General features: G+C 32.9%; 2 protein-coding genes across 2 annotated transcripts; both read left to right on the top strand.

The window, feature by feature from the left end:
- Positions 1–377: 377 nt before the first annotated feature.
- On the top strand, positions 378–5,382 carry LOC145321813 (uncharacterized). Its single transcript, XM_080163441.1, has 4 exons — positions 378–504; positions 1,534–1,796; positions 2,345–3,578; positions 3,877–5,382. The coding sequence occupies exons 1-4, from the start codon at positions 487–489 to the stop codon at positions 4,240–4,242; spliced, it is 1,881 nt and encodes a 626-aa protein (XP_080019567.1). The 5' UTR covers positions 378–486; the 3' UTR covers positions 4,243–5,382.
- wech (tripartite motif containing 71 protein wech) lies at positions 5,346–27,909 on the top strand. Its single transcript, XM_080163440.1, has 23 exons — positions 5,346–5,483; positions 7,895–7,947; positions 8,981–9,088; positions 9,426–9,500; positions 11,402–11,507; positions 12,083–12,313; positions 12,654–12,816; positions 13,348–13,545; positions 20,231–20,342; positions 20,616–20,666; positions 21,175–21,249; positions 21,528–21,682; positions 22,065–22,197; positions 22,619–22,740; positions 23,144–23,245; positions 23,868–24,033; positions 24,729–24,871; positions 25,194–25,252; positions 25,610–25,727; positions 26,131–26,242; positions 26,787–26,876; positions 27,189–27,353; positions 27,778–27,909. Exons 1-23 carry the CDS (start codon positions 5,438–5,440, stop codon positions 27,844–27,846), a joined length of 2,652 nt encoding a protein of 883 aa, XP_080019566.1. The 5' UTR covers positions 5,346–5,437; the 3' UTR covers positions 27,847–27,909.

Here is a 27,909-nt window from a genome sequence, read left to right as displayed (position 1 = left end):
GCGCATCAACACAGGGCAAACTATTTTCTACATAATAATAAACAATAATTTTTATCAAAATTAACAAGCCAATTTCCTATTAAAAATCATAATTATTTTTATAATTTAGAATTTATATGAAGTATATATAAAATTTTATATAATGAACATTCTCTATTTACTTAGCAAACTTTACAAAAATTGCAATAATTACATTTTATGATGATTTGTTATTTTTTTATACTTAATTCAATTTTGTTAATAAAGAAAAATGTGATTTTAGCTATAATTATTTGAAATCTATATTTTTACCTTCTATGAATATCTCATATAATTATTTTATACCTTTTTTATCTGATAAAGATCGAACCAGAAAACCCAAATGATTTCATAATGTTAAATTCTTGTTTTTTTGTGAAGTACGCTCCACTCCTTAATTTTTTTTCAACTTTTTTATTACGTAATTAGTCCTTTTTTTAGTTTAGTGGTCTACAAAGTTGCTTTTTGATGATATTGATTAAACGAGTAAGCCCTTTTTGTTAAAAGAAAATTATGTAAACTATGACTTGATAATATCATTTTAAATACCGTATCAAATGATAGTAAGATACACTTTGTTCTTTTTTAGTTAGAATATTAATTGTATTTCTATAATAAGATGTAAATAGTTGATTTATCTTCCTAAGAAAATGTATATTTTTGTCTTGTTTACATAATTAATGGTTACATAATATTTCAAACATTTTCCTATTGGTATTTTCATGAGCAAATGTTCTCTACATCTCATGTCCATTTTAAAAGCGAAGCTCTTCTATAATTAGGGTCGGTCCGTCCGTACGTCCGTAACGGATAGCTTTTTTCGTTAATTTAGGCATGTTAGAATTGTCCCTATCGATTTCAAATTTTTCATGGTGATTCCTTTAATAGTTAGGTACGATTTAGAAAGCGTAGCAACTCTATAATCATCACCAAAATGTCCGTACGTCCATTTTAAACATGTTGATTTTTTTGACTTTTTTAACAACAAATATTTATGTGATCTAATCATCCGATTGATCTGATTTTGGTATATTGATTCCTGGGACAACAAAGTATAATGTAATCAGCGAAGCATCTATAATCAAGTCCTAAGTATGTCCATAAACAATATCCTGAATCAAGCAGTTTTTCAACAAATTTACTTACAATTTTGCTTTGACTCTTATACATTTATATTATGATTATTCAGTTCTGACACTGTACAAGTGTTAATGTCCGTTTGTCCTACTGTTTCAGTGCTTCGCTTTTATGGATGTTGTAATCCATGTTATTGATATAATAAAAGTTATGTTAGAATTGTCACTTTAATTTTAAATATTGCATGAGAATTTCTGTAATGATAATGTTAATCTTTCAATAACAATAGTTAAAGTATTAGTTTCAATTTTGAGTTGAGGTAGTCTGGCAAAAATTTTTATTTTATATTTTCGTTTACCCTTTTGCATTGCTTAGGTACTAACTTTTCTTAAGTTACTTAACAAAAGATTTTTTATATCTTTTTTTTTGTTATTTCAGATAAACATGGCGGACCCAGAGGATACGCCTCTCACAAATGATTCATCGACCCCTTCTGCACACACATTCAACATTAAAACTGGAGTTGCTATCACCGTTGGCAAGGCCGTTATAGGCTTGTCATTTGTTATCCTTTCAGCTGCTTTCTCAGACTTTAATCGTGGTGGATTTCTGATCATGGGTTTCCTTGGAGCGTATCTTCTCGTTGATTCTGCTCTGAGTTGTATTCCAGATAGTGATGTTGTTATCTTGATTAATAACAGGTTTGGGTCTATTAAAAACAATTACATTATATTTTTTTTACATTATTATCCTCGTGTATATTAAGTGCTCACAAATAAGCTATTAATTAATAGCAAAGCTGTACTATAGTTAGGGTAGGTCCGTAGCTCTTGTAATTTATTCATGCACATGTAAAAATTGTCATATCCATTATTTCAAACATTAGCATGATGATTCCTGTAACAGTTAGGTATGATCTTGGAAGTAACTTTATGATCATTACCCAAAAGTAACATATAGTTTGAATATCCATTTTAGAGTAGCATTAAGCATAAAATTATAAGCAAAGCATCTCTATAGTAAAGTCTAAAATTATAAGTATGTTCTTATTAAGACATCTCTTCTCAGATTTATAGATAATGCTGAATAAAATGCGTTGACCTCCTGATATTTTTTAAGCAGCTTCCCTTTTATAGACATTGTCATCCTTGTTTGTAAGTAATTTAACAAATTTTTTTATCACACGCCTAGTCCTTAGTTATTTTCATACTGTTTTTAGGAATCATTGCCTAATAGACCCATAAATAAGGACTCTGTGTCTGAAGAAACCAAACAAGAAAATTATAAGGTTGACTTCCATGGTTTTGCTCAGTTTAACGATGTTTATATTAGAGCTGACCGTTGGCGTTAATGGGTGGCCAGCTGGAAAAGTTGTTGGAGCTATTATCTCACTACTTTGCTTAATTATTTCCGCATTTGCTTTATGTTTGACCTACTCTGGAAGAAATTTCAATTTGAGGACAATCTCTGTGAACAATGTCCCTGTCAACATTGGAGACTTTACACTGGACTTGGATCTATACAATTATCTGAAAAATGGTTGGATTGGATTCAACTCGGATGAAGCTTGCAGGAAACAAATTTTGCAAAGCAGATTTCTCTACTTCCCATTGATAGCTGTGCTTGGCTTGCTAAGTCTTACTGTTGTCATTGAAGAATTTGTTATAATTGGAGACTGGAGTTGCAAAAACTATTCGGAAAATTGGGTCGATGGAGTATTTTGGGGTGTGCTCTGCGATTGCCAATACTGGGCTGGAATTTCTGCTGCTTGTACAATTATTTTCATCAGTCTTTTCTTTGGTGGTGCTTATAAACCGTCCTGGCCGGTAGCTATGATAGCTGGAACCCTAACTTTTGGATATGGAATATTTATGGCTATGATAACAATATCCTCTGTACAATCCTTAATGATAGTTGGTAATTTTACAGACAATGACAATCCTGAAAGCAATGATCTTATTTTGGAACCAGTCACCAACAGATTCCTGCACTTGCTACCAATCCAGTACTTGGCTGTTCTCATGATCACACTTGGTGTCTCATTCATTGGGCATTGCTTTTTCAAAGCTCAAGAGCCGACAGATATCTGCAGAAAAATAATAAAAACAGCATCTCTTATTGGAGTGGTGATTCTAACTGTTGTTAACATGACTGTCACTCAAATAGATGTTACTGAACAGCTGTGGAAGTATTGGGAAAGAAGAGAATGCGATGAATATTCTTACTGCCACCCAGCTCTTCCATGGGGCATCAAGAATATATATCTCCTATATCTCTCATCAACCCTGAGCCTATCTTTAGTTTTGCTTGGCTGCGCCTGTTTTAAAATATTACACGCAAACAGGACAATACCCGGGACCATCAACTGGATTCTTAGCCTTTGTATGCTTGGTCTCACCATATTTTGTATTGTCGTCCTGTTCCACGATCCTTACTACGTCCATTTTCATGATAAAAAGATTGTAGAAAGAATGATATTGAAGGTAAAAATATTTATTTATGTTTTAGTTTTATTTGTGACTTTCTTAATAACTTTGGTTTGTCTGGCTGTAAGTCTGTACTAAAATTTATATATGTATGAAGACTACTTGCTCACTCAAACATGCTTTTAAAAGAAACATTCTTAGTCTTCAATTAACTTTTAACATTATTATAAGATATGTTTTAAGATACTCTACATTAGATACTTAAAAACAGTTTACTGTTCTTTTTAAATATCTGTAAAGTTTTTAGGCTTGTTGTTGCTATGCTACTTAAAAATAAATGATTTATTTATTTTAGGAAACACCTTTGTGGAACTTGATTCTGAACTTCATTACAATTTGGATTGGTGGAATTGCCGGTGTATTTGGACTAATCTACTACAGCATTGACACTCTCCAGGCCTTGGCTTGGATTTCTGCTGCAGTCGTCTATCCGTTCGTTTGTTTGGCCTCTTTGTGCCATTTTGCTATGCAGTATAAGATTGCGGCAACACAAAAAGGGCCCACGGAAGAAACGGAACCGCAAACAGCAGCTGCTGACAATGAAGAACCAACTGCAACTAGTACAACAGGGTTAGGATCTCGGCAGCTAATTCCTAACACCAGAAATCCACCAGCAATCTCAGAACGTCAACTCCTCACCCTGCTGAATGAAACTGAATGATCCGGTTTAAAGTTGATTAAAAGGGCATCATTTATAGTCTTTGAATCTTTCATGTTGCAGCATTTACAAATATTTCATAAGCAATTTTTAAGTAAAGCAAAAAAACTCAAATTGAAAAGTAATATACATTCTTAATTAAACCTTCAAGATAATGTTTTTTAAGCGTATCACAAAGTATTTTAAAAATGCTTGTGTTTGTATGTACTGTTATTTGCGGCAAATAACATTCTCAATATATTCAACTTAATCTTAGTTATATATTCAAAAATTAAAAATATGTATTTTATTATGTATGATTTTTCAAATGTATTAAAAATTTACAACAAAAAAAAGCAAAATTCAAAATGGGATAAACTAACTACCTGGTAATGTGATCTAAATTTTATTATATGTATTTGAAGTGGCATCGCTACCCTATAACTAGGGTATATCCCAAATTGGTGACGTTAGAAAAGTATACACAATGTATTATATCAAAATTCTTCGCTTGATTAAAATGAATTATGTTGTGTAGCGTTTTATGAAACTTAATATTACTGTTGCTTTTTATTTTCAGTAATTTTACACGTGACATTACATTATTTTTTAAGCTGGTTCAAGTGGGGATCCTTTATCTGTAAAGAAAAGTATTCTGCCTTTATTTTATCCATCCAATTTGAAATTTCGAGAACAAAGCAACATTTCTTATTTGACCAGAATTCTTTAAGATGAAATATATCTGCTAATTTTTATGATTAAATGTATATTTTGTGCATGCACTTAAAAAGTAATCTCATTTATTTACACTTATGTTATTTTCAGTATAATTTTGTTCGTAAAAAAATATATTTTTATTTCATTTAATTTCATAGTAATTTGGTTGAAGGCAAGATTATTCAAAATATGTCACCTAAATAAGAGTTACAGCAGTGAAATTTGGCACGGCTTTTAAGAGAATGTATGCGGAACTGTGAAGAAACGGCGGCGGATCCGACAATCTCGCGCCGGAGAACTTTCCAGTGCTGTAACACTTTTTTTTTAGTTGAGTTCCTTTGACTTCTAGTTTTGGTTTTATTAGCTGCGATACTTTTGAACAAAAATATGAATATTTAATCGCCTATATATAAAAATCTAATATCTTCCATGTCTTTATATTTTCAGTGAACAATACACAATGTCAGTTTAACTGACTTATAAACTTTAAAATTATATTAAAATGTCGTTGAGATTCCCCGACGAGGGGAACATAAAATCTGATGGAGGTAAGTTTTATTTTTTTTTAACATAAAAAATCATATGTCATAAGGTATAAGACAATTGACGACAAATAATATAATCTCAAGAAAAAAATTACCTTTTCTGTAGATTAAAATTGTAGGTTGGACACTATCAGTTTTGAAAAAAACCTATCAAAATTAATCAAGTGGGGGGGAATTTTGACACATTTGCGTAAACCTGGCACCCAGGCTTTATCTTTGGACTGAGAGGATAGGTTATTAGAGATAAAATCATTCTTATATGATGAATTTCACGAAGTTTTAATATTTTTTGGATAGACCTCCAGGTTCCGGAGCTGCAGGCCTCCAGGTGGTCTCTGTACAGGTAAAAATAAAAATAAAATTTTTTTTTTAAAAGTCACAAATCAACTTATAAAACAAAATATGCATCTTTTTTCTTCAAATATGTAAATAACATAAAAAAAGATGCATATTTTGTTTTATAAGTTGACGTGTAACTTTAAAAAAAAAAAAAAAAATTTATTTTTACCTGTAAGAGACCACCTGGAGGCCTGCAACTCCGGAACCTGGAGGTCTATCCAAAAAATCTTAAATCTTCGTGAAATTCATCATATAAGAATGATTTTATCTCTAATAACTTATCCTATCAGCCCAAAGATAAAGCCTAGGTGCCAGGTTTACGCAAATGTGTCAAAATTCCCCCCCCCCCCCCTTATTAAGTACCCAAAGTTTTTAAGCCTACGAACGAATAGATTACGTGGTTATAAAACTTTGGATACAAGTTTGGGTCCTCTAGTTTCAAATAAATAATGATTTTCTTCATGCACTGCTTAAATTAAAGTTTATGTTGTTTTAGAATTAAACAATTACAAACTTTATTATTTGTTAATTATGGCGGGTTTATAAAATTCAAAACCCAGACAAAAATCCATTAATGTCTAGTAAAACTTTGCATAAATATACAGGGAAGAAAGGACTTGAATTATTCAGAAATAAAGTTTTAAGAACTCACTATATTTTTTGTTGGCCTAAAAACTTAATTTTAATTCTATATTAAATGGATGGTTCATTTATCGAGTGTCCAAACTTTGCCATCAACAATTTTACTCTATAGAAAGGAAAATTTTGTTCATTATATTTGGATTTGTGCATCAATTTAACGTTCATTGTCTTATTCATTAAGATCCCTGATAAATATATTTTGCTTAATTATTAAACTTTTCCTTAACTGAAATTAATTCAATTAGTAAACAATTCTGTTAATCAAAAATAAACAAGGATGAAAACATACATAAAATCAAAGCTCTAAAAAAGACGAAGGAGAAATATAAATATACAGGGAAGGACTTAATAAGCCTTTATTTTTGATTTAAGGGGGGGGGGGGGGGGTTTAATGCAACCATCTCGTAATCAATGTATAAATGGCACTTAGAATTCGAATTTTGATCTAAAATTTTGCATGAGTAATCCTTGGTAGGTCTATTTTCCCTAAATCGAACAAAAAGTTGGAAAAGTAGCGGCTAACGGCTAGCGGCTCATCCGTTTAGACATTTGTTGGGTATTTTCAAGCAAAATCCATCACGAAACCTCTCTCCACATAATGCTCTTTTCCGATCCAAACAGTTTTCAAACGGTTCTAGCCGGAAGTTGCTGGTACTAGAAATATAAAAATTGTTTTTTTGTATCATTTCACATGATTTAAAGCAAAAATATGTTTTAAAAGTTGATTTCTACGTAATTTATGACAGATTTGCCCTAAAAATAGCCAAAAAAACGGCTAAACGGCTGAGCCGTTAGCCGTTACTTTTTCAACTTTTTTTTTCGATTTAGGGAAAATAGACCTAACAAGGATTCCTCATGCAAAATTTCAGATCAAAATTCGAATTTTAAGTGCCATTTATACATTGATTACGAGATGGTTGCATTAAACCCCCCCCCCCCCTTATATCATACAAAAATATATTATCATTTATCAAAGAAATATTTATAAATCAGCATGTTTAGAATTGACGTACAGACTTTCTGATAACGTTTATATAGTTATTACGGCTTTTAAATCGTGGCTAAATATTACAGAAATCATCATGCTAAGTTTGAAATTGATAGCATATTTCTATTATGTCTTATTTAACGATAAGAGCTATCGGTTAAGAACGGATCTACCCTAATTTTGAAAAAGCTACTCTAGTGTTTTAGAGAAAAGAAATTAGAGTCATTATCTTTGTTGATTATTATTAATAATAAAATGATTATACCTATTGCTGGATAACTTTACAGTTTTCAACTTGGTTTTGATTGTTTTAATTGGAAAAAAATTCAAAAGATCCTAAATCTTCTTCATATTATATAGGCCCACTTGCTCTGTGTTTGAGGAAGAGGAAATGATAGAAAAGCAGCCTAAAACCATGCCAGTAGCTAATACATTTTTTGTCTAGGTAAAACCCCGGATACAACTTTGTCCTGTATGATGTGCAAAGCACAAATGCAGGTAACTTACCTAAACAATTTAATCATGAATTTATTTATGTCTGTCTGTCTGTTTGTTTGTTTGTAGCGAAGGATCTTTTTAACCGCTGAACCGATCGGGTTCTCCTTTACAGGGTAGCTTCTCATAGGTCCCGGGAAGGTTTATGACTATTTTCTTGGGGAGTGGGACACCCCTAACCCCCCCCCCCCCCAAAAAAAAAAAAAAAAAAAAATACCCCCCCCCCTCAAAAAAAAAAAAAATAGTGGGGTCGACTAACCCCCCGGGCCCTCCCCCCCCCCCCAGAAAAAAAATCCCCCACCCCAAATTTTTTTTTTAATTTTCTTTAAAATCTAAAACACGAAAAATTATTTTGATCAAACCTCTTGGGGAAAAGCCCATAAAGGCTAGGGGCGAAGCTGCGAATAAAGAATAAAGTAATCTGGACAACTTTGATTAATCTATCAAATGCAGTACAATAAAATCATCTTTCATTCAATCAAATTTGAAAAAGTCACCATATAAGAAAAAGGACTGTTAGCATAAATAAAAGAGTAGGTAGTGTGGTTCTTAAGTATTTTATATGTAAACTAGCGGCTACACCCCTAGAAGCCTCTAGGGGCACTGGTAGGAGGGGGAAAAGTCGACCTTATCCCATTTTAAATTTGCGTTTAAAAAGAGTTAAAAAATATTTTTGGGGGGAGGGGGGTAAAGAAACCCTCTCCAAAAATAGTTCAAAACCTTCCCAGGACCTATAAGAAGCTTCACAGTAAAGGAGAACAATATCGGTTTAGCAGTTAGCGAGATCCTTCAGGACAGACAAAAAACGCTTACTACTTTATATAATAGGATAAACAACACACTTTAAGGCACAACTAGAATCGTTGCAAATAATGCAAAAATAAGGCACATATTAAAGTAATTAAATAACATTAGTATGCTTATGTGTTTCTAAACGCTTAATCTAGTTTTTTTAAATTCGAGGAACTATCCCTTTTTTCTGGTTAGGTATTATTGTATGTTTTTATTGTTATTTTGACTTAATTTACCTGTTTAGGACGCACGAATAGTTCCTGGTTGTTTACACACCTTTTGTAAATGTTGTATTGAACGTCATTCAGGTGGCCAACCTACATTCTCTTGTCCCCAACCAACTTGTAGTCAGGTATGTACAGTACAACATCAATGCATTTAGCCAACTTTCAGTCTAAAATCCAAAAAAAAATTTATCCGATTGTAAATAACTAGGTAGCAGGGATTAGGAACCTAAATTCTGACAAAAAAAGAAAAGTTTTTTCTACACTTTACTTTTATTTCTCCCCTTAATACCCAAATCTTTCAAATATCAAGATTTTAGTTGCTGTATCTAGGCATACCCCTTACCCTGCACACGTATACATTTATAAGTTAAGCTTTTAAGAGGGGGTGGAAATATTAGGTGCTACATAAAGATTATTCCTTTAGTATGTAGGTTTGTTATTGATCATATTTTATTGACTTAGGTTATAAACCAACCAGTTGAAAGTCTTCCAGCCAATTCCTATTTCACCAGCCTGGCTGCTCTAGAAACTGACGAGGTAAATTTAGAAATAAAGATTCAATATTCCAAGTGCTTATTCGAATACAGAACCTCCTTCCCCCCTCCCCCCCCCCCATATTATGAAATCAGTTTTAAAAAGAGGAGGTTGTAGTGGTAATTTTTTGTATGTTTATTTCTTTATGAAAGGCTAGGCGAGGTTATATTAGGATATATTAGGTATATTGCTCCCCTGAGGGGTTAGACATAGGAATCCTTTACGCTTCTCGATAGGCACAATGAGGGAAAGCACCAAAAACACCCCTAACCCAACTTTAAAATTAGATATATTTTTCAACTATCTACATTGAAAACAATCTTCTCAAATAATATAATTTAGAATTAATTTAGCGTGAAAAAAAAACAAAATAATAGTAAACATCGGCAAAAAAAACTTTTTCAGTTATTTATCGATCTCTCTTGCAAAACACTTCAGTCAAAAAAATAGACAGTTTAGTGATTTCCCTCAAACTGCTTATCGAGTACTAACTCGCCCCCCCCCCCTCATTTATTTTCAAAATGAATTTAAAATAAGTGTTGTGTGGGTCTTGGTAATTTTTTCCCCTTTGCCTAACCCTTGCAATGTCCAAACGCTGCGGGACTACCCAGTACCCAATACAACCTAACTCTACCTGACCTAAAACAACAAACGTAAAACTAACCCTCCCTGGCCTCCTCCCTTATTTTTAATTTACTTCAAAAATAGCGTTTGATGCTGGACATTGCATTTTGGGAAAATTGTCGACACTTTATTACTAGCGTACAAAGCGAATGTATATTGTTTGCATATCTTAGATAGAATGCTTTAGAATTTGGTGTAATCAACCCGTAAATGACAAACTAGAAATGTTGTTAAAACGGCAGTTGTTGGCAATTAAAACACTACTGACGAATATACAAACATACATCGCACTATTTTATAATAAATAGATTGTTCTTAGGGATCTGAGGGATAAGACAATGGCCGATAAATCAATATACATCCCCAATAATGAATTACAAAATTACCCGTTCTGTAGATTACAATTAGTGGTTTAAACGTTTTGGACACTCAACGTAATGAACCTACCAATAAAAATACCTAAAGTTGTTTAGACAACGAATAAGAAAACGTTAGGTATTATAAAACTTTGGGGACTAATGTATTTAATAGCCCAATGTCCACTCCTTCCTTAGATTGTTCAACAAAAAATAATTTTAAATTCCCCCCTTAAAATTATTTGCATGCTACGCCCTTATAGACTAGACAAGCTTTATTAATTCATAAATTGAAAGGGGAGAACTCAACTTGGGGAGAAAGAAAATGTGCTTTTCATTATATTATTTCATAATAAAAAGCTAATTGAATTTTCTCAGTAATAAATATTTAGTGTTACAGACAACTTAATATTTGTTATGACATTTAATAGTTTTGAGTGTAATATTTTTTTTTTTACTTTTTAGTTATTTAAATATTTTATAAATACCTATAAATATACATAGGTTATCGGCTAATTCAAAAATAAAATAGCCTAAAACCAACCATCTCATAATAGGATATGCTAGTCCATCTAAGATCGATAAAACGGGTTATGTATATATTGTTATAAACTTTGTCTTATAAATGGGCCGTGACAATTTTTTTTTGAGGGGGGGGGGTTGGTTGAGTCATTTATGTAAAGCAAGGTTTTGGTTGATATTAATAACAAAATCTAAATTATGATAATTTAAATAAGGACAATTGTGATAATAAGTTGCGAGTACTGTACGGCATTGATATGTAAAGAACAGATAATTGCAACCCCAGAAATATTAAATTTTCAAATACCTTCATATATTCTCACTAATTATCTTAATCTTGTGGACGCGCGATTAAACTCTATTTTTATGATAGCTGCGCTTCTATAAATGTTTAATTTTTAGGCGGAAAAATTGTTTATGTTAAATAGTGCAAAGACAAACTCATCAAGTTCTCAGTCCAGTGGTACACCAAGCTTAAAGAATGGTCCTTGCAATATAGTACCAGCAGGTTAGAATTTATATTTCATATGGTTAATAACAACTTAAGAGTGCTTAATAACCTAATCAGAAGACGGCTTTTCTATTTAACAAATGGGTTTAAAATGGGGTTTGCAGTATGTGTTCGAAACCGATAAATATCCGCTGGATTAAACCTGGTTCTGAGCTATACTTAACATACATGTATTGTATAAATTCAGCCCCTCGGGAACAACATAACTGAAACGAATCTTATTTTTAATTTTACTGTCCGCGGAAAGCAGTCATAACACGATGTGATAAATAGCAATTACATTTTAAAATCCGTAAAAAAACTTGTAGTTCTTGGCAATACATTTCAGAAACCAAAAAAAAATATTAAGTGTTGTAGACTTTTATTACTAGGTAATAAAAATGGACTCGGCAGTTTTTAAGCCTTAGAATAGAATAATGAATTGATCACTACATTTTCCTTTATGCATTTTTAATGATTTCATCAAGAATTTTGTTTATGTTTAACTGTTAATGCTTATATTTTTTTTTACAACGTTAAAATTTATCTTCATTTTGTTATGACATTTCATATTTAAACGGATCTGATATTAGGATTGGGTCCTTTCCCAACATCATCATCAGCCGCCGCTGCTATGTCACCAGCAGCCGTTGGATACTTTGTTGGCCGTGGCGGTGATGGGCAGCCGCCAAGATTCAACTCACAACAGCTAGTGGCCGCGAGACAGGACATGGTCTGGAAGTCCATGGACTCCTGGGCCAAGCCCAACACAGTCCTTGGCAACTTTGAATCTCTCAACATGGCGGATAACTGGAAATCACCAGGTACAAACTAGTCTTTTCCAGTATGGCTTTGAAACCGATTTATATCCGCTGGATTATAACGGTTCAAAGCCATACTGAAAAGTCATGTATCGTATTTTATCCAGTTTTTTATACTACGAATATAGAAATGTACAATAATAATATTAGAACCAGTTTACCATGCACAGTTAGGACTTACAGGTCGTGCAATTAAAGTGTTGGTTGTCTGAAGGGCCTTTGACCAAATGATCATGCAAATCATTAAGCAAGATTTGGTTTAAAGAAACACCAAAGGGAGATCTTGTGTAGTATATCCCGTCCTCTATATGTTATTCGAGTCTACAAAATTTGCTTATTTTAGAAGGCTGGGGTGGTGATAACTGTCTTGTTCCCTCCCTGTTGGACAACCCGGTGAATAATGGAGGTGTGGCACTTCTGGCAGGACCTAGTCCTGGCCTTGGAGGCGGGCAGGCAGCTAAATGCGGGGCTTGTGATGAGAATCACGCGGTTACGGCTCATTGCAGGTTGGTTTAAATTAAAAATTAGTTTAGGTATAGGTTACGGTATAACCTTCCTTGTATTATTTATAAAATAGTAAGATTTTTTGGATCATGGAAAGAAAACGAAGTTTCGGATTTTGTCGCATTTTCACAGTAGCTTTACTGCTATTTATAACCCATGCGGGGGGCTCTAACCCTGCGGGGCCTATTTTCTAATTCTTTGGGGCAATCATTAACACTCTAACCTAAAATAACCTTTCAAAAGTTACTGTGAAATGCGACGAAACCCGCAACTTCGTTTTCTTTCCATGATCCGATTTTTTTGTATGAATTTAAAGATCTCAGAAAATACTGGCCCGAATTGGTAACTTTTCATGGAATCTTTTTTAATGGTACTCCATGACTACTTAGATCCAAACACTAAGAAATTATAGCTAAACACACACAATGCTATTTTCCTGGTATCTCCCGCCCCTACCTAGAGGCTAGATACGATGCAACTAGTTTTATGACTTAACTATGCATGATCTTGTAAATATTCTGTATTTTTTGTAGGGATTGCAACGAAGATATGTGTGAATCCTGCGTAATTGCACATCAACGTGTCAAGCTAACCAGAGAACACGCCATACTGTTCTATCCAGCCGGGCCTGAACCTGTGGCCACCAGGGCAGCTGTTAGCTCGGCCCAGCAGGTGTCTAGCTCAAGACCAACCACACAGCCACATAATCCGAATGATTCAGATGTAATGAGGTTAGTATTAGGATTGCAAAATTCACTAAAGCTTTAACATAAAATGAAATGGCAGGAAAGAATTTCTTACGTACAGTTTGCAATATTCTTTATTCATTTGGGGGCATTAAAAAAAACCACTTGGTTTAAACCAAAAAAAACAAGCTTAAAAAACCAAAAATACCAAGGTGGAGATGTTTTTTTAAAAATATTTATTAAGGCGGGTTGATTTCCCCCTTTTTTTTGATTTTCACATTTTTTCAAGTTGGCCAAGCTGTAAATATGTATTTCAAAGGCCCTGAAACTTAAAAAATCATTTTAAGTCAAATAACAATTTTCGCGCAGCTACTCCAAAATTCGCTGTTTTGGTGTAGAAGCTCAAAATCCTAACTTTCTTATTTTTTAAGCCACAATAATGGTAAACCTATCAAAATGCACGTAAATTTAACCACAAAAACGATAACCTGAAAATAAACAAGCCGGAAAGCATATCTAAAAAGATACAACACATTTTTTTTTATCAAATATCATAATATTTTCATTTTTTTAAAGATGGCTGTATTTTATTTAGTTATAATAATAAAGTCATGTTTTTTCCTTTTATTTTTGTCTTGCATCAAGTTTTAACACCCCTCCATCCCCCCTTACTATGATTTTTAGAGAAGTGGGAACTGCTAAATATTCTATTCCACTTATTTTCATGGATGCAATTGTGTATCATGATAGATTTAGCTTAAGAATAATTTTAAGTATTTTTATTAAGTTTTGATTCATTGTTTCCAGAATAGTAGTGTTCAAACTTTTTAGCCAATAATTTCATTTATCATCATTGGGAATGTATAACATAATCAATTTATCATCCATAGTCTTAATCCCCTTTTATCCCTGAGAGACATAGGTTATTAAAATAATTAGTTTACCAAGAGTTTAACATAAGGGATGTTAAGGGATAAGACAATGGATGATTAATTAATTTAAATCGCCCAATGTAAGTTCAAATCATTAGTGGAAAAGTTAAACATTGTAGATTGATTTTAAAGCCAACAAATGATATTATTTTATGAAATATTGGGGACCAGCATAAATTATATTCCAATGTAAATACCTGTCATAATTATTAAAGAGAAAAATGTTTAAAGCTACAATAAAAAGGGGTCTTAAGGGAAATGACAATGGACAATAAAATGTTATACATTCCAATGATTATAAACAAAATTACCCCTAATGTAGATATAAATTATTTGTTAACTAGTTTCAAATTTCAGAGCCAACGTGGTTATAAAACTAGGGTACCTGTAATGAACCAAAAATAATAAAAACCATTAAAAACTGCAACAAAATGAACAAGCTCTCATGTATGAGAGATAAGACAATGTACGATAAAATTATATATATTCCATAATTTTAAAATAAAATAAAATGATTATAAAACTTTGGATACATAAAGAACCAAAAATCATGAAACCATTAACATAAGGAACAAGTTTCAACAAACCAGCTCTCTTAAGAGATAAGACAATGAATGATAATTTGAAAAACAAATTACCTTTTCTATTGATAAATATTATTTGTTAACTAAATACAATAAAAGCACTTGAAGTTTTGTCAGACTGACTGACGGACATACAAAGTGAATTATAGAGTAGCTTCGCTAAAAACAATTAATAGATATAGAATAGATAGATAGAATATATTTTATCAGAGTGGAAAGTTGTTCGTCAATTTAGGTTGCTAATATCAATATAATTTATTGGCCAGGTTGTTCCTACAGTAGGAGGGGATGGTATGGGGTAAAGGGGCTGTATGGGGGAATTATAGAGTAGCTTCGCTGAAAACAATCAATAGATATAGAATAGATAGATAAGATTTTATCAGAGTGGAAAGATGTTTGTCAATTTAGGCTGCTAATATCAATATAATTTATTGGTCATGTTGTTCCTACAGTAGGAGAGGAGGGAATGGGGTAAAGGGGATGGATGGGGGTTTATTGTTATATTAACCAGCTTGAAGACACATTTTATTAGTGCATGCTCGAATCCATCATGTTTTATATATCAATTGCCCTTTCTCAACTTAATATCTTAATAGTCCCTGTATAGGTAAATTTCTAATATTTCCGTTAATTTATGTGTTAAAGGAAAGTATTATATACGACATTGGGGGTTTTTAGGGTCGACTAATTCAAAAATGGGTTCATTTTTTATGTAGATTCAACCATTTAGTAGCTAAGAAGAAAAAAATCACGAAACCTTACAAACAAAATGGCGTCAGTTTTATCAAAAATTACATTTATATTTTTTTTATCTGCGATTCTTATAAAGACATATTTTCAATTGAAAATGCAATTTTCTAGGTTATTTTGGGCCATATTATTCTCGCCATTGTTATAAAATCACCAATTCCAATATCAACCCACCTTGATATTTATACAAAGGTCTATCTTTCCAGTTATATCTTTTTATAATGTAAATAATACAGTAAATAAGTGTCAAAAACCTAAATACCTGATATAAAATTCTTTTAATAGTTTAAATCTTGTACTTTGGTGATTATATCTAATAGCATACAACAGTAGACACAGTGAAATAGAGACATACAGATAATTAACTTAATACTAAATTAGAATATTATAATTTGGATATTGTTAAAAAAAACCAAAAAACCTGGTTGTTTTTTTTTAAAAAGCCGGTTTGAACCCAAAAAAAAAAAACTGGTTTGTTCTTTTTAAAAAAACAACTTTTTTTTACCAACCCTGTTTGGGAGGGGGGGGGGGTGATAAGTTCGAATCTTGGCCCGACACCTTGTCATAAATAAAGACGTTAAAAATGGTTCCTACTGCTGCCATAACATGTGCGTGACATAAATAGTTATAGGAGGGGGGGAATGCCTTAGCCCAAAACAGGCGCAATTCATTACATTGCACAGTAAGGACTTTTTAGACAAAGTTCGTGCAATCAAAGAGATGGTTGTCTAATTGGTGTTACTTAACCTAATACCCTAAAAGGATTTGGCTATCCTGGTTTATTAGACCTGACGTTAGAGTGTCATGGACAGCAGCCTCGCCCGTACGAGGTCATTGTAATTTCATGTTGCGTATAAAATAGTAATTTACTATTATATGAAAATACTTTTTATCTTGTTACACAAGGACTCTGGTAGGAAATTGACAACTTATTCATACGTACTGTACTAAATCAATCATTACTTGGACTAATTTAACCAAATTAGGTTTTTTTTAGGTTTTTGATATTTCATACAACCCCCTTAAGTTATTCATTACAGTAAAATACAATTTTAAAATTTATTTACTGTGTAAATATGCATAAATATGACGTTTTTACTGACAATTATGTTGATTTTTACTCAAAGCATATATCTTGTAGACAATAAAATGATTATAACTTTCGTTCTATTTAAGATAAATTGATGAAATAAAAAGTACATTCAATTTTATTAAGCTGAAAAGTCACTTATTGATATTAAGAAATAATAAACCCCTTTGAGTGGGGGAGGGGGGGGGGGCGTTGAGTATCGAAATAAGAAACTAATGTAAATTTCTTTTCTACGGTGGGTTTTAATGATTCATATAGCAGCCAAACTGTTTTAGGCAATACCCATTTGTCTGTCTGTCCCTCTGTCTGTCTGTCCCACCACTTGTCTGTCTATCTGTCTAACTGCCTCTCTTTTGGATTTCAATGAATCATCTAGCATAGCCTAATTGTAATTTGTTAATGCCTCAAAGACTCTCTGTTACTATTTACCTGTCCCTCTGTCTGTCTGTCTGTCCCTCTGTTTGTCTGATCATTCACAGGTTCTCTATTGGATTTTATCTAATTAATTGTCTATTTTAGTAAAACTTTGATAATTCTTCTTGCCCGTCTGTCTGTCTATCTACTTAGTTTCTAACCTTGGTCTAACAGACTTATTCACTTAATTTATAAAAAATTAGATTTAACTAATAATATGGTGGTATCTTGTACCAAGAGATACACAAATAACCTTGTGTTGAAAAAAACAAATAAAAAATGATTCAATTTCTTCTATGAAGAAAAGTGTAATACATGTTCCTTTATTCTCTTTGTACATCAAAAATATGTTTCAAATTTATAATATCAGGTTATATTCCATTAATTTATTAACAACTAAATTTTTTGACACCCCACTTATGACTTTTAACAGCCCCCTTTAACTAAAATCAAGGGTGATTTTATTAGTATTTTACCAAACCTACTTTACATAAGAAATTTATTACATTTTAAAAATTTTTTTATAAAAAGAGGATTGGGATATATCTCCCTCCCAACATTAACTCTAAAAACTATTGTAAAATATATTAAAAGTTATAAACATATATCTATCAAGATCATTAAAGGAATTAACTCAAGTTTGAGGGGGGGGGGGGGCTTAATGCAACCATCTCGTAATCAATGCACAAATTGCACTTAGAATTCGAATTTTGTTACAAAACTTGGCATGAGTAATCCTTGGTACATCTATTTTCCCAAAATGGAACAAAAAGTTGCAAAAGTGACGGCTAACAGCTGGCAGCTCAGTCAATTAGCTGTTTTTGGGCTATATTCAGGGCGAAACTATCATTAATTGCATAGGAATCAACTTTTTGAAACATATTTTTGCTTTAAATATCCATTTTTAAAATTTCTTGTACCAGCTGCTAGAACTGGCTGAAAATGGCTGGGAGCGGCTAAGAGTATGAAGAGTATATAGGGCTTGTAACATGTCTAGGGGTAGGTTTTTATTGGTACTGAGCTCAAAAATACTACTATAAATAGTGGGGGTCCATCCTTTTGGCAGCTGGGGCTGTTACACAGACTGTTAAAAACCTACCTAGAGACACGTCACAAGCCCTATCTACTCATTCTACTCTTGGCCGCTCCCAGCTGAGCTGCGGCCATTAGCAAGCTGCCAAATGAATTTTTTTGTGGTATTTTAAAAATTAATAAAATAAAATTAATGGTCTTCTTATCAATAAAGGGAGGTTTGGTGCTGGAAGGTGGGCAAAATTGATATATATTGAGCTAAAATTTTTAAACTACCTGGTCCAGTAGTTACTGCATCTAAAAGAAAAACAAAATTAAATTGCTCCATTTTTTTGGTAAATTTCAGGTTTATATTTACATACTAGAATAGAAATTTTGTAAAAATCTTTAAAATTGAGATCACACAAAAGAACCAAAAAAACATTCTTTTTGCAGATTTCAAAAACTTTGAAGTGCTCGTAAGGTCACAATTATTGCATCACAGAAAAAAATATTTAGCATGGGTCATTATTTTGCTTAAATCAACCACATTTTTACTGGGGGCAAAAATTTTTTCAAAATTTTTTCATGGTGGGATGATTTAATCTACAATATATACTTTTGGCTGTTGACAGCTGTCACTATTTTTGGTAGTATTTTTCAGCTCAACACCCCTTAAAACCTATCCCTTATGGATGATTCCTACGTAATTATTGCTGGATTTGCCCTGAAAATAGCCCAAAAATGGCTAAACAGCTGAGCAAACAGCCCTTAGCCATTACTTTTCCAATTTTTTGTTCCATTTTGGGAAAAAAGATCTACCAAGGATTACTCATGCCAAGTTTTTTAATGAAATTCTAATTCTAGGTGCCATTTGTGCATTGATTACATGATGGTTGCCTTAACCCCCCCCCCCTTAAGCTTAACTTATTGTTAAATTTTGAAAAACAGACCTACTAAGGACTACACATGCCAATTTTCATAACAAAATTTGGATTAATTGATTATGGGATGGTTGCATTAACTCCCCCCCCCCTACATATGTATGAGAGTTTCCTCATGTCTCAATTTACTAATTAAAAGTTGTACAGTAAAGTTGTACAGAATATTGCAAGATTTTTTTAGTAAAGTCTGGTAATTAATTTACCTAAAAATAGATAGCATAGAATTATCTGAATCAGTGTCTTGCTTAAATACACCCTCCTTAAACACCCCCAACCCCACTTTATTTTATGGGGTGTAAATTTATTTCCTTTATACCCCCTTGGAATTTATAGAGGGGTGTATCTGAGGGTGTAGGCTCTTGTCAAGAGGGTGGACATGATTGGACACCTAGGGAGGTGTATCCATCCCCCTTTATTTTACAAGGGTGGTGTAAACAACCCCTATACCAACCTTTTGCACGCCTTTGATCTTAACTATACTTTTAGAGAACATAAAGTTGTAAATTCAGTAACTATTCTACAAAAATTATCTTCCTAAATTGATATATGATTTTCAGGGTAATCTCCGGTGGACTAAACATTAAAATTTTATGGAAAAAAAGATATCTTTGGAACATGCATGTCTTGAAATTATCCCCCCTTTGTACTCAATACGCATTTTTAATTCTAAGTGCGTCAATTTTGCGTTTAAAGATACCCTTAGTTTAAGCATTAATTTCTCCAAAAAATGATAAAAAAAGATAAATTTTTTTTTGATAAAATGATAAAAGTATATGTAAAATGAAATAACCAGCAAAAAAAATTACAAAATTACGTTAAATAGAACGAAAATTAGAGCGTTTTGTATGCCTTATAAAATGCGTATTTCTCATGAAAATTGTAACGATTTAGTGTCTTGAGTAAAATATTTACAAACTTCCCGCTGTTATAAGTAGCTAGAGCCTTTGTGGTTATAACTGGGCGTTTAATTGAAAATTAAATAAAACTATTATCAAATATTTTAAGGGTGTACCAGGAGACAGTAGAGAAATCCCGGCAAGATAACCAGCGTCTCTGTTCAGAGGCCAAAGATGATTTAATTCTGTGTGACAACGCTCTCATTCGCATTGCAACTAGGAATGTGTTTTTTTTAACAACTAGATTTTTTATAGTGAATCCTGCTTAAGTATTAAACTTGTTAGGTAACTATTAATAATAACCAAAGTATAAAAATAAACAACGATTTATTGATTATTAAAATAAAAATGACAAAACAAATACCTTACATATAACAAAATGATTTTTAAAACTTCGAACAATGCGCCAATTTAGCTGTCTTAAAAATCTTAATATTCCAATGGATAGAGAAATCTAACTTCTTTAGTTTAAAGAAAACATGTTTTGATACAGGGAGCGTGAAATCCATGCTAAGCGTGACTTGGTCTCACTCAGTGTTCGAAAGGTCATTATCTAATTTAGTTTTTTGCTTTTAGCAGGGAGGATGGGACTATAAACAATACCACTCTCTAAAGTTTTATGAACACGTTCTTTCATTCGTAGGATTTAAATTTACTAAATCTTTATTACTTAGGTAATAGTGTCGAAACTTTTCCACTATATTTTAATCTTAAAAAAAAGTAATATTGTTACGATAATTAAGAGTTTACATTCATTGATCGTCCGTTTTCTTATCCATTAAGATACCTGACTTTCAGTAAAGGGTTTTTAAAAATACACTACAATCCACATGCGTTGCTATGAAATTGTAGTCCCGCCCGTTTTTTCTAAAGTTCCATATTGTTAAACAATAAACATATCTACATAAAAGCAACTTGCAAGGAAAATTTCAGTGCTGTACAACTTTCAATGGCTAAGTTTCTTTTAGTTAGTTTCAAAAAGTGGCTTATCCGCCTCCCCCCTTCAAAGCTGTAATATTACAACTGAAACTAATTGGGTAATGTTTGTGTTAGATAATGGAGAGGGTAATTATTGACATACAAGAACGAGAAAATTATCTTCTAGACAGAATTAATAAAATTGCCCAGGTATTCCATTTAATTCTTATTAGTAGCGGAGCTACTTTATAATTAAATTTGCCTGTCCGCCCGTAGTGCAATGGGAATATGTTTTTCTCTCAAAGGCTAAGGCTTGGAGCTATTAGTACTAAAATCGAAAAACATTTATATCGCACATAAAACTTAGAGTACGAATTATAACAGTAAATTTAGAGGCATAATATATCCATAATTACGATTTAAAACTTAATTAAAAAGGTGCTTAGCTTTTACCTTTAAGTATTATACTAAACACTTTAAACTCTTAGGTAAAGTTCCAAAGCTTGGAAGATCAGAATCAGAAAATCCGGCAGCTGAACCTGATCCTTGGAGAGATCTACAAAGGCCTGGAGGACAACAACATGACCGACAGACAGGCCATTGAGAACAACAAGAAATTTACACAGATCATGGATGGCATTAGGTAATTATAGTTAAAATACATTTATATCCTATTAATGTATTCATTAGAGTAAAACACTAGAGGAGGAAGGGGTTAAATAACTGTATGTCTCCATCCTAAAGACCTTGTACCGACTCTCCATGGATCTTTGAAAAACAACCAATAGTGTCGGGAATATTAACATAGCCAAAAAGCAGAAAACAGTTTGCTGCTGACGATAAAGGTCCTTGGAACAGGGGGTGTGGCAGGTAGTTATTCATCTATACTATACTATAGATCTGATATTAAAAATATGTAACCTAAGAAGACTTCTTAACCCCCCCACCCCATAGGGGCTAGAAATATTTTTTGTACAATTGAAAAAAAAAATTTCTTTAAATTAAATCTCAATTTTTTTTCCTAGACGTGAATTGACAAGTAGCCTGGAACCGTACGAGGATGACGTAATTAATTTTATTGGGCCGGACGAAACTTTCCGTAACACTGTAACCAGGGTCGGCTACGTGTCCAGTTCAGGATTCTACAAGAATTGCAAGGCAGGCAGCAACATTTTGCACTTCATTTTTTACTAACGGCTGGTTACGCCCTTTGCATCTAGGGGCTAGAAAAATGGACTAAAGAAATACAAAATTTAATCTTAAAATAACAAAACTATAAAAGGACCTTATTTTTTTTGTTTCCATAGTTTCGAAATCTTCCTAACTTATATGCAAAATTTACGAAACTTAGATAGGTAGGTAAAACAAAAAAATCAATCGTAAAGCGTAGTTACATATTATATTAGGTACATTTTATTTTCATATCATTTACTCTGTTTTTTACTGTCAAATTACTGGGCCAAAACAATATGGCAATTGGCAACTTTGAAATTTAGTAAAACGGGATGAAATTCACTAGGTAGGTACTATTTTTACTATTTGAATAATTTGCAAAATGTAACACACTGAATGATACCAGGCTGAGGGAGATGGTTTGGTAAAGGGGGTGCTTGGCCGTCACTGTCGGTTCATAGTAGCTTTCCGTGATCATCTCGGTGATCCTCCATGTACCCTGCGGACCACTGATATACCAAACATAAGGAAAAGATACTTTCATAGTTGAAGTTTATGTTTGCTATAGCTGTACTATTTTAAGACAAATTTTGTAGGTAGATATCAATAAACCAAAACAAAGAATTTGTATAAAACCGCCTAAGACCAATAATTAGCTTAACTTCGATTAAGAGATCATCAGGGAGCGAGGGGACATTAGACTTTTAATAAATGTAGTACTCCATGGCTAGTTAACTTTGGGTAGGTACTTTTGTTAAATTTTGATTGAATGGTTCATTGATTAGCAGTGTCAAATAATCTGAATCTACAGAAAGGACAGCTTTTTTTGCCGTCATTTGGTATGGACTTCAAAGTAATAGTCCTTTGTCTTATCCCTTAAGATCCCCGAAGATCACCTGGATTCAATGTTGATGAATGTATCTGTTAACAGCATCCAGTCCCCGGATAATCACAAGGTGTGGATGCAGATGGGGGAGGGCAAGAATGGACAGTATCCTGTACAATGGAGGCCCCATGTGGAGGGAAAGCACATGTAAGATTTTATTTGTAGTTGTAGAGTAGTTTTTCTGTAAGTAATTTCTGTCTGTCACGTGATCTATTTGATTCATTTTGACTGGTTGTCACTGAAAGGAGGGAAAAAAGAAGGCACAACTTAAATGGGGAAAAAAATCAAAAGTTTTAACTTTTAGGTAAAGTAGCCACTCTATGAGTCACCATGTTTATCTGTCAGTAGGTCTATTTATCTGTAAGTTTGTCGGTAGTACTAGTACCTACTTAATACAGAGTTGTATATTCTGCATGAGATTTCCTGCTCAAGGGGGGGGGGGGGGTATTAAAAACATTTTTTTCTACAAGAAGGGTTTAAAAATATGTCGGAAGTTGGAAAAATGAGTAAAATAAAGAGATCTTAAAATATTTTTCCATATTGGTGAAAAAAACTAGAGGGGGATGAAATATTTTTGTTGTTGGGGAAAAATGAATCTTGTGCAGAATATAATAAACTCCTGAATTTATGTTCATATATATAATATATATATATATATATGATTTATAATGTATGCAATAATAAACCCCTACACAGTCTATATCATTCTACTTAATTGATATTTAAGGAACTAATATTACTATTCTTTTCTAGAGCTTAACTTTTTTAGAATTGACATAAAGTTGAACACAGTGCCCATCCCCGGCTCTCCCTTTATGTGCATGATCCGTGCCGGCCGCAACTACCACATAATTGGCGAGCCGTTGACTGTCTTTGGCAGAGAAGGGTCGGCGGATGGTGAATTTTGTAGACCTTGGGGCGTTTGCTGTACTAAGGTTGGTTGTTATTTTTTGCAGCTCAACATAAGGAAAAAGGATAAGAGGATGAATACTCACCCCCTTTTCATGGTAAAATACTACTTCCCCATCCCTAAATTTTTAAAGAAAATCTAGCAGACGAAAATCAAAAACCGCCCAGGGCTTTTTGTATGTCAATCATAAATAATAATGTGAATAAAAAGAAAAGCCATATTTAGCAAACAGCCGTGGGTGGTCAGAATCAGCTGAATGTTCATTATGAAAAAAATTTCCCCCTTTTTAGAAATGCACAAATTTTTTTAAATAAAAATAAATTCTTTGTAATTTATAATTAAAACATCAAAACGACAATATCTAAAAGTAAAAAAAAAAATATTTTTTTAGATATTGTTATTTTAGTATTTCTTATATTTAATAACAAAATTTTATTTTTAATTTAAATATTATATTCTAATTATTAAAACTTTACATATTAATTTTGTAATCCTCCCATTTGAAAAGTGGTGGAATAGCAATAAAATTTAGCGCGGCAACAGCGCTAATTAGGCCCCTGGGCCCACTGCCTATTTTCGTCTTCTAGTTGCTTTGATTCCTCTCTTTTATTTTTTTCTCTATGCAGCTCAAATTATTAGGTAATTTAATTGAATTTTTTGAGAGAAAAAATATGTATTTTGGCGGATTTTTATTGCAAATCTGAATAATTTTAATTGAAGGATGGACGAATTGTCATAGCGGACAGATCCAACAATCGTGTCCAGGTTTTCTTGGCCAACGGACAATTTCAGTTCAAGTTTGGAGTTGAGGGGCGGGGCAACGGGCAGTTCAACAAGCCAGCCAGTGTGGCATGCGATTCCAGGTAGGACTGTCTTAATTTGAATAATTTAAAACAAACTTATTATTTTCTACTTGAGTTGACCTTTTATATAAATCAAAATTGTCTAATTTGGCTAGAAAAAGTAAAGACAATTTCGGCTTTTCGGCCGCCATTTTTTCACAAATCCACTTTATAGTTATACCCCATTAAAGCAACTGCTAAGACAAATTTTCGAGTTCTACTCGTGTTTTATAGTCTTAAAACACACACATTTACGGAAAACACGCATAAAAAGTCTCCCTCTCTCTTTAGAATAACCCACTGCTACAAAGTCATGCGCATGAACTAAACTTCATTTTTTCAGGAATCGGTTGATTGTCACAGACAAAGATAACCACAGAATTCAGATATTTAATATTGATGGTAAGTTTTAAGTTTGACATTTAAAAATAAACTTTAACACTTATGTCACTTATAGAACTCAGACAAAGCAATCCAAATACCCTTAATAAAGATTGATTAAGGGGGGGGGGGGGGGGGGTTCTGACTCTTCCGTTTTTTCTTGAAATATGTAAATAACATTAAAAAGAAGCATATTTTGTTTGAAAAGTTGACCTCTAACTCTACAAATATTTTTTTTATATTTTCACCCTGATACCACCTGGAGGCCTGCAGCACCTGAGCCTGGAGGCCAAATCCCAATTTTTTTTTAAATATAAGGAAACTACATCCCAAAAGAAAACTTTATATTTTGGGATTAAGAATTTTCAATTAATATAGGAACGTTTATCCACAAGTTTGGTGAGAAGGGGAGCGATCATGGCCAGTTTAACTATCCATGGGACGTAGCCTGTAACTCCAGGGACGAGATTCTGGTCTCGGATACACGTAACCACAGGTACGCCAGGAATCTAAAGGGATAAGACATTGGTCGATAAATTGATATAAATCCCCAATTATGATACACAAAATTACCTCTTCTGAAGGTAAAAATTAGTGGTGGAAACGTTTTATCACTCAACTAATGACTTTGAGGATTAGTGTAATAAACAGACCAATGTCTCCTCCCTACCTGCTATTACACAACCCTGTCCTAATGAATCAACCAATCAAAATCTACTAAAGTTCCCAAAGTTCTTAAGAAAACGTTTTTATAAAACTTTGGGACCTAAAATAACAAACAGCCCATTGTCTCCTCTTATCTCTGCGTTTAATATACGCGTAAACACATGAAATTTTCCAACCCTGTTGAATTTATTGGAATTTCTTTAGTACATATACCTAATAATATATGTATTTAGGTTACAACTATTTACTCCTACCGGTGAATTTATAACATATTACGGGTTTGACAGCGGAAACTGGAAGAATTTTGACTCACCACGTGGAGTCTGCTTCTCCGCTGATGATCAGGTTACATTTCATTGATTGTCACAATAATGTTCTCATCAATAGGATGGCTATAAATGTTATCAGACGGATTAACAATTACTATAACCCAAGAATCTTAAGGAATAAGACAATGGCCGATAAATTTATGTACATCCCCAATTATGACACACATAAATATCCCTTCTGTAAAATTCAATTAGTTGTTGATACGTTTAGACACTCAACTAAATGAACCAACCAATCAAAATTCAATAAAAGTCCCAAGGTTGTTAAGCCAACGAATAAGAAAACTTTATTATAAGACTTTGACTAGTGTAATGAAAAGGCTAATGTCTCCTCCATCCCTGCTATTACCCCTAACCCTTATGCTTTGCTTAAATGGAACCATTCACACTTGAAAACAATAACTATAATCACTATTAACCAAAGAAAACTTACTTTCTTATAGATTTCTTTCTCTTTCTTTATCGTATTATTTTCTTTGTTAATGAAAATATCGCTTGTACATTGACATGCAATGTCGCAACAATTGATAAAGTCTAATGATCGTTTTTAATATCTCTAGGTGCTTGTAACAGATTTCAATTTGCACCGTCTACTAGTTATAAGAGCAAACTTTGAAAATGCACAATTTCTGGGCAAACAAGGAGCTGAGGTAGGTCAATTTTAATTTGCAACAGTTTTTAGCAATAAAGCCTAAAAACCAAGCGGAACCGGTCTTAATTGTTGATTTTTATCAAAAGACTGATGCCATTTGGTAGCACGGCAAGCAATAAATCTGACTTAATATTTGTTCCTTCTCTTCACTTGAAAAAATACTAACATTTTTAGATTATGGCACAAAATAAATCAGCAACTTTAGCACAAAAAACCTAAATTAGTGCAAAAAAAGGCAGCGATGCCGTGAGAACCTACATACAAAAAAGTTTCTGACCGAATTTATGTAATGAACGTTAAAAATCTTTAGAACGGCGAGTTTGTCCGTCCAAACGGTGTGACAGTTGACGACGAGGGTAACATCATTGTCGCGGACTCCAGGAACCACAGGATCCAGATCTTTTCCAGCTCTGGAACTTTTGTCAAGAAGTTTGGTGAGAAAGGAACTAGGCCTGGAGAGATAGATACACCTCAGGTATGCGGAGATAGATTGCCAGGGATAATAAGGGATAAGACAATGAACCATAAATTGATATACATTATACATACCCAATGGGAAAAAAGGTTATCCCTACTGTAGATTAAAATTATTGGTTGAACCGCCTGGACAATACTAGTTTGAACTATCCTACTAAGATTCACATTCTTAAGTTAACAGAAATCATATGAAAAGTTTAAAGAGTTTAGATTACTGGACAACATAATTAGATAGTTCAGCACATAAATAGCCAACAAGCAAAATAATTCTAAAATTATATTAGGGGGCAGATAAAAGGTAAACTTTCTACGATTTGTTGCCCCCTAAAATCAAGAAACAAATATTTTTTGAAAGTTAATTGTTGGTTACAGCCGAATTCAGCCCATTGCCAATATTTTAAATGGAATGCTAATACTTTCAGGGTATCTGTATGACTCCAGATGGGAAAATCGTGGTTGTGGACAGTCTTAATAGAATACAAATTTTCTAAACAAAACAAAAAAAGAAAACATCAAAGATATATTTTTAACTGAATAATTCAAATATTTATTAG

This window comes from Acartia tonsa, chromosome 6, assembly GCF_053477335.1.
Source record: "Acartia tonsa isolate MP-2025a chromosome 6, ASM5347733v1, whole genome shotgun sequence".
NCBI lineage: Eukaryota > Metazoa > Arthropoda > Copepoda > Calanoida > Acartiidae > Acartia > Acartia tonsa.
The sequence above is the reverse complement of the archived record's forward strand: the minus strand, read 5'-3'. Positions and strand labels throughout refer to the sequence as shown.

What these genes read in the sequence shown, in the direction of transcription:
- wech (XM_080163440.1), top strand. Translation starts at nt 5,438, where the DNA reads ATGTCGTTGAGATTCCCCGACGAGGGGAACATAAAATCTGATGGAG. An exon ending in CTGCTCTAGAAACTGACGAG is followed by an intron (nt 9,501 to 11,401) that starts GTAAATTTAGAA and finishes TTTAATTTTTAG; the next exon opens with GCGGAAAAATTGTTTATGTT. An exon ending in GCTTCTCCGCTGATGATCAG is followed by an intron (nt 26,243 to 26,786) that starts GTTACATTTCAT and finishes TAATATCTCTAG; the next exon opens with GTGCTTGTAACAGATTTCAA.
- LOC145321813 (XM_080163441.1), top strand. An exon ending in GTTATCTTGATTAATAACAG is followed by an intron (nt 1,797 to 2,344) that starts GTTTGGGTCTAT and finishes CCCATAAATAAG; the next exon opens with GACTCTGTGTCTGAAGAAAC. An exon ending in TAGAAAGAATGATATTGAAG is followed by an intron (nt 3,579 to 3,876) that starts GTAAAAATATTT and finishes TATTTATTTTAG; the next exon opens with GAAACACCTTTGTGGAACTT.